The sequence below is a fragment of the Schistocerca americana genome, chromosome 5 (genome assembly GCF_021461395.2).
Source record: "Schistocerca americana isolate TAMUIC-IGC-003095 chromosome 5, iqSchAmer2.1, whole genome shotgun sequence".
Taxonomy (NCBI): domain Eukaryota; kingdom Metazoa; phylum Arthropoda; class Insecta; order Orthoptera; family Acrididae; genus Schistocerca; species Schistocerca americana.
In genome coordinates, this window is record NC_060123.1 from 677,694,706 (window position 1) to 677,707,652 (window position 12,947).

At 37.0% G+C, this 12,947-nt stretch overlaps 1 protein-coding gene across 1 annotated transcript in view; it reads left to right on the forward strand.

Moving 5' to 3' along the window:
- LOC124616628 (Down syndrome cell adhesion molecule-like protein Dscam2) overlaps window positions 1-12,947 on the forward strand; it is a 375,675-nt gene that overhangs the window by 292,141 nt on the left and 70,587 nt on the right. The window contains exons 23-25 of the mRNA XM_047144953.1: window positions 6,143-6,299; window positions 8,161-8,309; window positions 8,387-8,507. Coding sequence (XP_047000909.1) covers window positions 6,143-6,299; window positions 8,161-8,309; window positions 8,387-8,507 — 427 coding nt within the window. The remainder of the gene's footprint in view (window positions 1-6,142; window positions 6,300-8,160; window positions 8,310-8,386; window positions 8,508-12,947) is intronic.

The window sequence follows — 12,947 nt, forward strand, 5'->3', positions numbered from 1 at the left end:
TGTTCTTTCAAAATAAACATAGACTTACCGCAAAAGTTCCAGTGCTATCAATTTTGTGTTCTGGCCAGATTTCTCTGCCAACCATTATTTGAGCTGCACTGCTTTTTAGGAGTGCTTCAAATTCTGGGATATTGTTGCTACTGCTTTAGCAGTTGATTTAATATTTTAGTAGACTCATCTGTGGGAGTCATTCTGCTAGAGCCACTATTCATTGACTGGCATGGGGAGTTACCTAATACAACAAAAGCTCTCATGTGTGTTCCATACACATTCAGCTACCTAGTGTAACAAGCCTCTATAATTACTGTACACTTAATATGTGTATTAGAGAGGTCAGGCACAAAATTTCCCTTTCCATACATTCAACTAGAATTGCTGACTCATTTGTCTACAATTACTTCACTTTTATGATAAATTTTTATATTTAAGAGTGTGCAGTGTCTTTGAAAGTTTGGCTGTCAGCTTTAGGCTCGATTAAATTTCAACTAACTTAACATTTCACTCTGTGATTGTTCTGTTTCTTACTTCAGAATAATTATGTCTGCAATCACATGAATACTTACGCCTTTTCTTTTGTGATGAAATTCTTAGCATTCACCTCTCAACAGCTTCTATCAAGAGTTTTTGTTTCACCAGTTTGTTAATGTAGAAAATCTTTACAAATTTTTGTGGTGCCCATTCACTTGTTGAATACAAAAATACACACAGCTGGACAAGAAAGATATACACTGACCAGCAGTCAGAGATATAACTTCCCATGACTACTCTTTTACATGAAGTCAGTTTGTTCCCACTACATTCAGTTTTTTGATGATACATCCCCACTTGCCACTGCTGCTTCATCCCTGTCCGCTACATATTTTTATTTAAGTTTTCCCTCTTCAGACAGTGGCTCCTCCCAAATAACTTCTCCCACTAGCCTTCAGATTAAATATCCTGGAAGACTCAATTTCAGTTAGATACCAAAATGACTAAAAACAGTGACTCCCAGTAGTTCAGTGATTCCATAACTTCAAGAAATTAGATATTTTCAACTCGTAAATTTCTGTGGAAAGAATTCCATCATCCAGTCAACTATTTAATACAAGTGGTTACTTTAATCTTTCAGAATCACACTATGAGTTTTCCCAGATCCAGACTATGTTAACCAGAAAACTAAAAGTCTCCCACAGGCCAGACATTTTGTCTGTGGTCTTGTCTCACCAGAAGACTCTTATGACTCACCCGTTAGGTACCAGAATCTTCTTTCAGACCAGATTCACTACCAAAAATACAAATATGTTCCCATTTAGTATCAATAATTCACAGCTATACCAACTTTTGCACTCCGGTGGTAAAAAAACGGAACCATTCATGCACAGGCAAAGAAGTGAAACTTTTTACCCTCTTTTAACAATAGCTTTGACTTTTGCGAATAGCTATCATATGCTCTCCTTGTAGCCAGCTTCTCAGCTTCCATCGATAACAGAAAGCAACAATTTTCTGCTTTGCTGAATGTCACTTGCATCTGCATTGGCACCAGTTCATTTTTCTCTTACTTATCTGAACATCAAACACACACATACCTAGACGTTATTACTAAAACCTTAATCATTTACTGTTGGTTAGTACTTGAGATTGTATAATAAACTTAGTTAAGTGACTATTGTCATCTCTAGTAACATGGTGACTCCGATTTAGCCCATCACAGTGCCTCCTCTTCAAACAATCCCATTATAGACCATAACATAATTACTATAACTACCACCCCTTTTCAGTATAGCAGGTGAATAGTACAGCCAACTGGTTGCAACCATAACCATGGTTTCAATGGATTTTAACCATCTTTTTCAAAAGGACTAGAAACGTACATATGTGCAACAACATAAATTACAATCAAAGCATCACAGACCAATATTTCATGTCGAACAGAAACTACTACTTGCAAAAAATGTAGGCATGTCACAAACAAACATAATATATACCAACATATGAAAAGTAGTACTTACAAACTTCAAATTAGCAAACAGTCCAGTAGAGTGATGTAACATCTCCACATAATGTGTTGGCAAAAATAAGAGCTATGTGCTGACTGAAGGAGAGTGGAGTGTGTGGACACCAGGAAAACAAATCCTAAAGTGTGTGCTCTGATAAATGTGTATCCTTGGTGGCATAACCAGCCAATAACTATAAGCACATTGGAATTAATAACAGAATTACAGAAGTAAATCATGCAACTAAATGAGTATAAAATAAATTTTGAAAAAAAAAAAAATGCAAAATAAAATGTACTAGCATACATTAGAACCTTTATAGGACCATCAGTACACTATCACAAATAATGATATCTGTGCAAAAGTACATTATTACAAGCACAGTGACAGTAAACAGATTTATATGACCTCCAGTACATCATCATATAAAAAGTAATAATGCCAGTACATAAGCACGAAGAACGCTATTAAACATAATGACAATAATGAGCAAAAATTCATAGGTCTCTGTATAGTAACAAATGTAACAAGAGAGGGTGTCATCACTATCTTAGTACTATATAAACTAATGAACAAAACTGTATGCAGAAAAATTGTGGAACTTTATTTGAAGAAATGAACAACTCGCGAAGGCTATCAGCAGTCATATGAAGATGTTTTTGCGAACAGTATGGGTTTGAAGTCATTGAATTGCAGCTGGTCATTTAGTAAATTCCCATCTCTGTGCTCTGGATGTGTGTAGATATTTAGTTGTACCCAAAGGTCCATCCTGCACCCTTTGACATCTCTGTGAAGAATAGCTGTCTTCCAAATTTTTCGTAGTGTGATTGGTGATCAGTAGATGTTCAGCAAACGTAGAGTTTTGTATGTTTGCTCCTTTCTTTCCTAACATACGTTCTTTATATTTTGTCCTCAAAGCTCTGCCTGTTTACCAGTGTAATAGCATGGGCAATTATTGCAGGTTAATTCATAGACACCTCAACTGGAAAATAAGTTGCCAGTATTTTTCACTGTACACAAAGGTGTTCTCTACAAACTGTTGATTGTAGAAAAGAGACACCACAGTTATACTTATTCACTAGATGACATTTAATCCTATAAGAAACATTTCCTAAGAAGGAAATGCATATGAGTTTCTTATTGTGAGAAGAAAAGTCATTGCTCAATGTCAAACATTTTTGAGAGGTTTTCTTCCTGAAGATGTAATCTGCCATGCCCTGGTCATACCACTTGTTGACTGTGATTGATCCAGTGACATAAAACTCATTTAGCTGGCAATAAAGGCAGGCAGGCAATAAAGGAGTACTTACAAGAAGGTGTATAGAGGAATGAAACAGTTCTAGTTTATGAGCTTTTGGATATGTCCAATCAGTGGGGATAATACTGTCTGAATAAGTTCGCTTATGGAAGATTGTGAAACTGAAAGAATCATTTTCTACGGAAATTGTTAAATCAAGAAAATTTAGTTCCCTTTTTTTCTTTTTGAAGTTTTTTCATAATGCAAATTTTCTAATGGAAGTTATTAAGTGAATTGAAAAAAATCTCCAGCTTGTCATCATTATCATCAAAAGCAATGATAATATTGTCAACGTATCTCACATAAAATCAAATTTTTTGATGTAGTTCCAAATTGCAATTGAAGAATGTTCTTCCAAGTATGTTGATGAAGACAGCCAAAATGCCACCAAGTGAACTCCTCCTAGCCAAACGGTAAGGTTGAATATACATTTTTCCATTGAATGTGAAATATTTATATTCAAGAGCAAATTTCAGTAAACTGATGAGTTCAACAGTCTCTATTTTACTCATTTTTTATGTTGTAGTATAGTTTCTCTCAAGGAGAGCTATAGCTCTTCAGGAACATTAGTATACAGACTGACAATGTCAAGTGAGACCAAACTGGTATTAGCTGTGCACTATAATCTTTACTATTTGTAACAGAAAAGTTTTGTTCAAATACAAACGAATCTTTAATTTTATAATGAAGAGGCCTAGGCAATGTGTATGGACACTACCTATCCCATTCACCACAGGATGAAGCAGATGACCCTGTTTGTGAAACTTGAACTGATTTTTGAGTGCAGGTGGCTTCAGATACTTCTTTATAAGCCATGTTTTTTGAAAATTGGTGAACAAACTCTTTGTGTTAGACAAAACTTGCCAAATATCTTTTTATAGATCCGCAGTTGGATATACTGTAGCCTCAACAATATTATTATCCTCAAAAAACTTTACAGTTTTTTTTTTTTTTTTTTTTTTTTTTTTTTTTTTTTTTTTTTACAAGCAATGACAACAATATTATCTTTATCACTTTTGTAAATTAAAGCATCATTTTCTTTCAGCTTACAATTAATGCTTCTTACTAATCCCTGTTCAGCAGAGTAAACGTCAGATTGCTGTGGAAGTTCTTTATCTATTATGTTGTTGCATTCACATTCAGTTTTGACTTCATTGACCTTATCCAGCTTAAGAGATTCCTAACCAACTTTAAGATCGACAATAAGGCTACAACTCACAGGCACCTTATTAAGTCAAGGTGGTAGACTGTACTTAAGCCTGTGTGAAAGTAATGTCCATTTTGTTAAGCACTCTATCATAAAACTGAGGCTTCACATTGTATTCAGTTACATTGCCATTGTTACAAGTGACCCTATTACTGAACTTCAAAAATTTATTTTCATGTATGGTGCTAATTTCATATTTGTCATTATGAAGCCAATCATTAACAGTATTCCAGATTCAATCAATCTGAAAATTAAAAAGTTCCTTAAAAGATTTAGTTAAAAACAAAAGCAAACAGTGGGCTTCACTATTCAAATAGTCACTCTTTTGATGAAGTTGTACTGTCCTATCAGAAATGACTTGCTGACCAGCTGCACATCGCTTCTTATTGTCTAAAGCGTTAGAACATCAGCACCATTTGTTCCAACAGTGCCACAAACTGGGTGTCATTTCCCTAAGAGGCACCATAATTTGCCATTTGTCTGAACTGCCAACAATTAACAGATGCTTGCCCTTTTGCACATGATTTCTCCTGACACGGGATATAGCAGGTTTCCCAACATTTGAAGCATGTCACACTGTCTCAATTTCAGTTTCAGTGGGAGACAGCACCTCAATACCTGTTGCTAAGGAGTGTGAGTGTAGTACCCTAAGTTCTCCTTTGTCCCCGTGTCCTCTGCACTAGATCTACCACTGACAGTCACAGTTAAGTGAGTATTCCGCAACACACTGTCAGATGGCTTGCGGAGTATGGATGTAGATGTAGATGTAGAGTTCATTTATTTCCTGCAGAGGAGACAGTATCCACAAGAGAAGATAGTGCTTGAGGTGTCTTTGGTATCTTTGGCACACAAGTCTCAAAAATTTGCATAAAATGTCTGTTCACCACAGCTTTCAATCTCATTGACAGCAGTCAGGACAATTTCTAGCTACTTATGATGAGCAGCTTATTCGTCTTTTCCCTGAGAACAGCATTCACAATGAGGCTACATTGTGGCTGGTGCAAAGTTCGTTTGAAAAGTAAACAAATAGATTAAGTCAACCTTGCCCAACTGTCTCCAGCAATTTAAATATAAAGTAATAATAAACAGGAGCATAAAAATAAAAACAACAATAATAACAAGCTCACTGTAAAGGTCTGTTCAAAACATTGGGAATTTTAATGACACCATGTGAATAAACTTACCAATCAGTTATGCATATGAAAAAGAAACTTCATAGCTACTGAACAAAAACCTCTGTCCATAACCAGAGAATGAGGTGTAAACTGAACCAAAATGACAGATACTGAGACAAGTGACTGAGAACATAAACTCAACTAATATCCTACAACAATGGACAGACAGCTGGACTGGATGGGATACTTATGCTTTCTGCATCCTCTGTAACTGCTTTAGTGGTTATATACAAGTTAAAAGTGTATTTCAGCTATAAATTTGAATTTTTCTGATGAACTGTGCATCGTATAATTATAATATGATTTGTTCTTCTTGTATTTCACTATTTCCAGAAAAAAGGAAGCACCAGTTTTCCATTATGTGTTCACTTTCAGTATTTAGATCCAAATTATTGGGTAGTGAAATATTATAAACACTTAATTGATGTCTATAATTTGATAGAGATTAGTGTCACTTGTTGTTTAACCATGGAAAAAATTAATATTCTAGGAAGGAACCCACAAACGAATTCTAAATCCTCAGAACGAAGTCCATGAAACGGATAAACTAAAGGAAGGTGCCACATATCAGTTTTGGGTAACAGCATCAACTGCAGTTGGTGAAGGTGAAAGTACTAGAGTTGTAACAATAACACCATCTAACAAGGGTAAGTGTAAACCTTATAACAAATAAAACATCACAGACAATGTGTTCATTTTTGTACTGTAGATGAAACTAACTTTATTAATGTCAGTGGCTTATTCCCAAGCAATGCTATACACAGATTCAACCAGTGACCAGCCATCACATAGTTATCAGTAATACAAGCATGGTCTGAAATTCTCGTAAGCCATTCAGTACCGAGCTACAACAATAGCAAGCAACCAGTGCTCAATACACAACCCATACATAAAAAGTTCCAGACAAGTCACAGTCATACACAATACTAACAGGACAATAAGTTATTAACACTGCACTGGTACTGTCTGCTTATGGTCATTCCTTAATACCAGCTCATAATCAATGGGACTGCCCACAGAACTCACTATTGGGGGTACTCTATGGGAGGTTCTGGACATACTCAGTGGCAATGCCATCTGTAAGTTGGCTGGTGAATCTTTGTCTGTCATCATTGTGCCAACAGACAACAGTAGGAATTCCAGAATGAGATTTTCACTCTGCAGCGGAGTGTGCGCTGATATGAAACTTCCTGGCAGATTAAAACTGTGTACCCAACGAGACTCGAACTCGGGACCTTTGCCTTTCGTGGGAGAGTGCTCTACCATCTGAGCTACCGAAGCACGACTCACGCCCGGTCCTCACAGCTTCACTTCTGCCAGTATCTCGTCTCCTACCTTCCAAACTTTACAGAAGCTCTCCTGTGAACCTTGCAGAACTAGCACTCCTGAAGGAAAGGATACTGCGGAGACATGGCTTAGCCACAGCCTGGGGGATGTTTCCAGAATGAGATTTTCACTCTGCTGCGGAGTGTGCGCTGATATGAAACTTCCTGGCAGATTAAAACTGTGTGCCCGACCGAGACTCGAACTCAGGACCTTTGCCTTTCGCGGGCAAGTGCTCTACCATCTGAGCTACTGAAGCACGACTCACGCCTGGTCCTCACAGCTTCACTTCTGCCAGTATCTCGTCTCCTACCTTCCAAACTTTACAGAAGTGAGAGTAGACAAAGGTGAAACTTCATCTCTGGGACGTGGGAAGAAGTCAAAAATGTACATTTTACTTCATTTGAGCGCAATACTGTGAAATGACGTAACATTATGAAAGAGTATTGTATTACGTTGCTAATTTTAATTATAAAATAACCTAAAAATTAAATAACCTAAAACTCTAAGTTTTTTAAGAGTTTTTGTGAAGATACTCTTCAATTGAGACCCAACAAAAAGTTCTTTCATTCAGTCTTAAAGTCTACTACATTTTCTATATCATATTTAATTTTGCTGTGGCACGTTGTTGAATATATATGTACCCATGTATCTGACATTAACCCTTTGAAGCCTTTGTAGAACTTGCTTTTGATCGTGTTTAATAAGTCTGAATATTATTTTTAGCTGTTAAATGCAAAACACGTTGTATGAAAAGTACTGGATTAAATATAAGCAGCAGCCATTTTAACAGTTGTCTATGGTTTCTGTATGGAATGTACTTTCTATACTAAAGAACAACTGCATTTGCTTATAAATTAAAATTTGCCAGTATCACTTTTTTAAAACATTTCTGAGAATCATTTTAGTATTCTGGTGCAGAAAACTTTGCTTCTGTGGGTGACTGTATGAAATGTTCCATGATCATTATCTAAATCATCTAGTGATTTTTGTTATGTTCACATGTTTACAACTTAAGTGCTGAAGTACAAGCACATTTTAACCTTACATTAGTTATGTGCTCAAGTGTGACTGCACACATAAGACATTTACACAGAGCTGCTATTTTATTAGCAATAAAAACTGCATCACTGACATGGTTCCATAGCTATACTAACTTACAATAAGGCAATGTTTTTGTTGCAGTCCCAGCACGGATAGTTTCATTCAGTCGTACAATTATCACTCCTTGGAAGCAAGATATAAATCTTCCATGTAGGAAAGTTGGTGCTCCTACTCCTCAGTTTACGTGGCGTGTGTATGACAAAGTATTAGAACCAAATGGAAGGAAGCAGGTAAACTTAACAACAAATGTTCATTGTTTAAACCCACATACATTTATTACTGAACTTTGTTTTGATGTATGTTGCAGGTAAACAAGAATGGTTCCCTTGTAATAAAAGATATTCAGCGCACTGATGAAGGGAATTATACATGCTCAGTGGAGAACCAGCATGGGAAAGATGAAATTGTTTACTCAGTTCATGTGAGAGGTAAATCAGTGTTTCTAAATACAATACATGATGGATTAAAACATTTCTATGGAGTGGAGGAAGAACTTATTTTAAACATTGCTTTGGTTGCATCTGACATTTGCTTTCCATAAAAGATAGTTGTAGGGAAATCCAAGAAATCATTATCACTGATAAAGGAGTCACAGTAAACAGCACTGATTCTCACTGTAGAATAATGAGTATGCTTTATTCACTAAATGGATTCAAAAATGTGATTAATAATGCACACACATCACAAGAAGAAGGCAGTCTCTGTACCACACTGAGTTCATTGTGTAACTCCCAGATTGCAGAACACTGTAAACAACTTGACACTGTGCCAAATACGACTGTAAAAGTGTAACACTGTTTACGACTATCAGAGAAACAAACAAAACAAAACAACACATTTTAAATTGATTATTAAACACACCCTTGACCAATGTTTAACACTTTCATTGTCTTTTGTGTCTAATATGTTAAATATTGACAACAGAAAGTAGCTGACTTAGTTTATCGAAGTTGCTCCTGCTGACTGGCTTGATGAGAATATCTGCTTGCTGACCTGCAGAGCTGACATGTTCCTGGTTGAAGATGCCCAAGGTGAATTTTCCTTGTATAAAGTGATACTTCCCATCATTGAATTTTGTTCACTAATGATGCTCAAGGTTCTTGAGCAACTAGATGGCACTTTGACAGCCCATGCACAAGGTGGTAGTTATTCTTTTAGCCTCTTAATATTTTTCAAAATTGACTGGATGCACATGGTTTCTTTTACAGCTTGACAGGAAGCTACACATTCTGTTTCTGTTGCTGACAAGGCTATCTACCACCTTCTGACTCTGTGAGATCCAAGTTGTAGTAACTTCATCAAGTTTAACAACAAAACCTGTGGTTTATTTCCAAGTACAAACAAACCCCTGCATAGTCTGAATTATTTAGAACAGACAAACAATTATCCCAACTTCTTGAGTAATATAAGCTGTAAGAGACTGTTACCTTTAGGTAGTTTAAAGTTCTCTTCTCAACTTTCCAGAATGTCTTATTCTGGTTTTCTGAGGTGCTGATTTGCTTTGTGCAGTGCAAAAGTAATGTTAACTCTAGCTGTATGGTGCATTGATAATTTTTCGAACTGAGTCTCAGCTCAGGGTACTCTTGACCACAATCAGCAGGTATTGCCACATCATTTACATTTGCCATGTTGTACTCTTCCAGCATAGCCCCCACACATGCTTAATGATTTATGAAGACAGAGCTATCTTGAAACTGCTCTGTTTGCAAACTGAGTTAGTTACATCAGATCCCTACTCCAAATTATTTAGCAACAGATTGATGACTTCTCTAGATTCTAGTAGAACCAGACCATTATTAGCGTGAATAGCTAGGGTGTTCATTCACAGAAATGCAGGAATCTACATCTATAGCCATCTGGCTGAATTTGTTTAGTACACTGGTGAATTGTTGATTCTATACACTAGATGCTTGTTTGAGTCCATGCATACTTTTCTTCAGCTTGCATATTCTTTTGGTACCATTCTCATGTGCAGGGTAGTCAGAAACAGGCTGAAAATCTTGTAAGGGTGCTGCAGAGTAGGTTGTGCTGGGAAATAATTGTTAAGGAAAAAATTCAGTACATTATACTGTTTCCAAGTTATTTTGCATTGAAGTTAGGCAATCAAACCACTGTGTGTGCAAATTCAAGTGTCCTCTCAGAAACAGTGTCACTAAGTATGCTCTTCATTTGGTTTCCTAAAACTGAACAAGAGAGTGATACAAAAATTGGGCATGGAATGATAGTAAGGACTGAGCCCAAGTCAAAGATCCAGCTGTCTCATGACCTGTCATTTATGCTATGAGAACAGCTGACACTAATTGTATCTGGCAAGCTGGCTGAATTTGCATGCACAGTGACATGACTGGCTAAATTCAATGCTAAACACTCAGAAATGGCCTAGAACCTCAAAGCTAAACACTCAGAAATGGCCTAGTGTAACAAATCTTTTCTTAAAAATGATCACTCAGCACAATCTTCCCTGCAACACCCTACAAGCTTTCCAGACTATTTCTGACCACCCTGTGTTTCTAGGTATTGACTTCACTGCATTAAGGTCAGTTTCAATATCGAGCAGTCACATGTCCATATCTTAGGATGCTGTGATGGAGAAGATTATTCTTATGGAGTCACATCGTACCATTGGCCTGAAAGTTTCAGAATAGTTTATGCCATGCCTCTTTCGAAATCATCTAACACCAAGTCAAGTTTTAAATCTATCCACAGTTCCATCTGTTTTCCCCGTCATTTGGAATACGTGTCTATTGTCACGTATTTCTTGGTTTTTTGGGGTTCAGTTACGATCATAGTTTTGTTAAGATTAAGTGAATCATTTCTTCGTGTATGGCCAATTTCGAATTTTTTGAGTTGTCTTAGTCCATTGCATCTTGGTATGAGATGGGTTCATAACACTGTATCACTTATGCAGAGTTTACATTGCAGTTGGCATATCTAATGGGCTTTTTGATGTTTGCCCTCTCTCATAGGTTTCTTCCTATTTGATTCACAGGTTCTGAGAAGTCTTCATTGACATTCCATTTAGTAAAGATGTTTTCAGAATGTGGTTCTCCTTCAGATTCTTCTTCTGCCTGATTCAGGCTTTCTTTATGAGTTAGTCAGTGGTTTCAGATATTAAGAATGCTTCATCTTCTTTATTGATAATTTTCTCAGCCTGACAGTTCTTGTACAATTTGTTCACAAAAGCAACATAATAACAGGGTGTACGCGACCCGTGACAACCGGGAGATCCGGGAAAAACCCGAGAGTTTTTTCATCCGGGAGAAAACCGGGAAAAACCCTGGAATTTTTTAGAATTCCGGGGATTTTTCCTTGTTTTAGTTTTGAGTTAATTTTTTTTTTACATTCACTGGTAAGAACCAGTACTCTTACGAAGGATATTACTGTATCCCGCTACTGCAGAATAACTCTTCAGCAATAAAACATAAATGAGAGAAGAAAACGAAAATAACTTAAATGCAAAGGAAATGTGCCATATACAACAACGACACACAGCACTCATGCAAGCGTGTGCCAACAGCAAAATGTGTCAAAGGGTTTAGGAAGACTATGCTTTGCCTCCATGCTTGCCTCCGATGAGCGTGAAATCACAACTGTTTACATGAGATTCGTTTTAGCAGTTACGAGCAGACTAGTGCGCATGCGCAGTTGAGTCGCGTTTGAGCAGTAGATTGTCCCGCTTCCGGCAACAGGAATGTGGTCGTTGGCTGTGCAAGCAGTCGCAGCAAGCAGCTAGATGCTACCGGGAAAAGGGGGCGCCAAATTCATATTCGCGTGGGGAAAAAAAAGTTGTTTCACAAAGCGCTTAGAATCCAGCGCACGTTGGTCTATCGATTATTCATATGATTCTGAAATGCAACCCTGACGGTTTTTGAACATTTTTGAACATATCCTCGTCGCATCTAGAAATAAACTTTTCCCAGACAAAAGGGGACGGGGCTACACGAGTTGAGCGGAGTAAAGCCAAACGGATGAATGCCAATTGCCGTCTGATTATGTGGTTGATTGGGTTTGCGAATGATCAGCGTTGTTATAATTACTAGCGAAATCCTTAGATTCAGACTAGCAGAATGGAAGTAAACGACTAACAGGAATAACAGGTGAGAAAGATTACATATTGTCTCATCGGTGTAACCAAGAAAATGAAATTTTGACAGAAAATTTTTGGCCAGATCGCTACACTAGTAACGACCAGTTGTACAGTCCCCAGCTAATAGCTGCGCGAGTTCTATTCTGGAAGTAAAGCGGAAAACGTGTTGTACGAGTACGTAACAACACCTAATCGGAGAATAATCGTGGGATAACTAAACCTGTGATTCTAGCAGGGTTAGTGAAGTTAATCGGCGAACAAATTTTGACCGTGACAAGGAATAGCTACACAATTGGTGATGACAAGAAGGAGAAGAAACGGGGACATTATACAAATTATGGAAGAATAAGACGATTCCAAATTTATACAACAATTTCATAATACTACTTTTCGATCTCATGCTTGAAAAACTGGTGCGTGTGAATGAAATATGAAACTGTTTCCTAACATTAAGCTTTTTGTTTGTAGTAGGCCTAATAGGCATTTGATATTGGTACTTCGTGAATTATATTCTGTCTTGTTATAAAAATGGCCATTTGTGCCAAAACAGTCTCGTTTATTTGGTGTGTGTTACAAAATTTCTGCAATATTAGAAAGGCCCATTTTGTTTTATGTAGCAGACAGTGACAAAATAGACATAATCAGATCGAGAAACCACACCAGTCTTGGGTAATATTTGTGTTAACAGCATTTTCAGTATTAGATAACGACATTGCGATTTTTCATGTAGCAAAACGTTTGACGAACTTTGATGAGGTAATAGATTCTTTCGCGGAAAGGA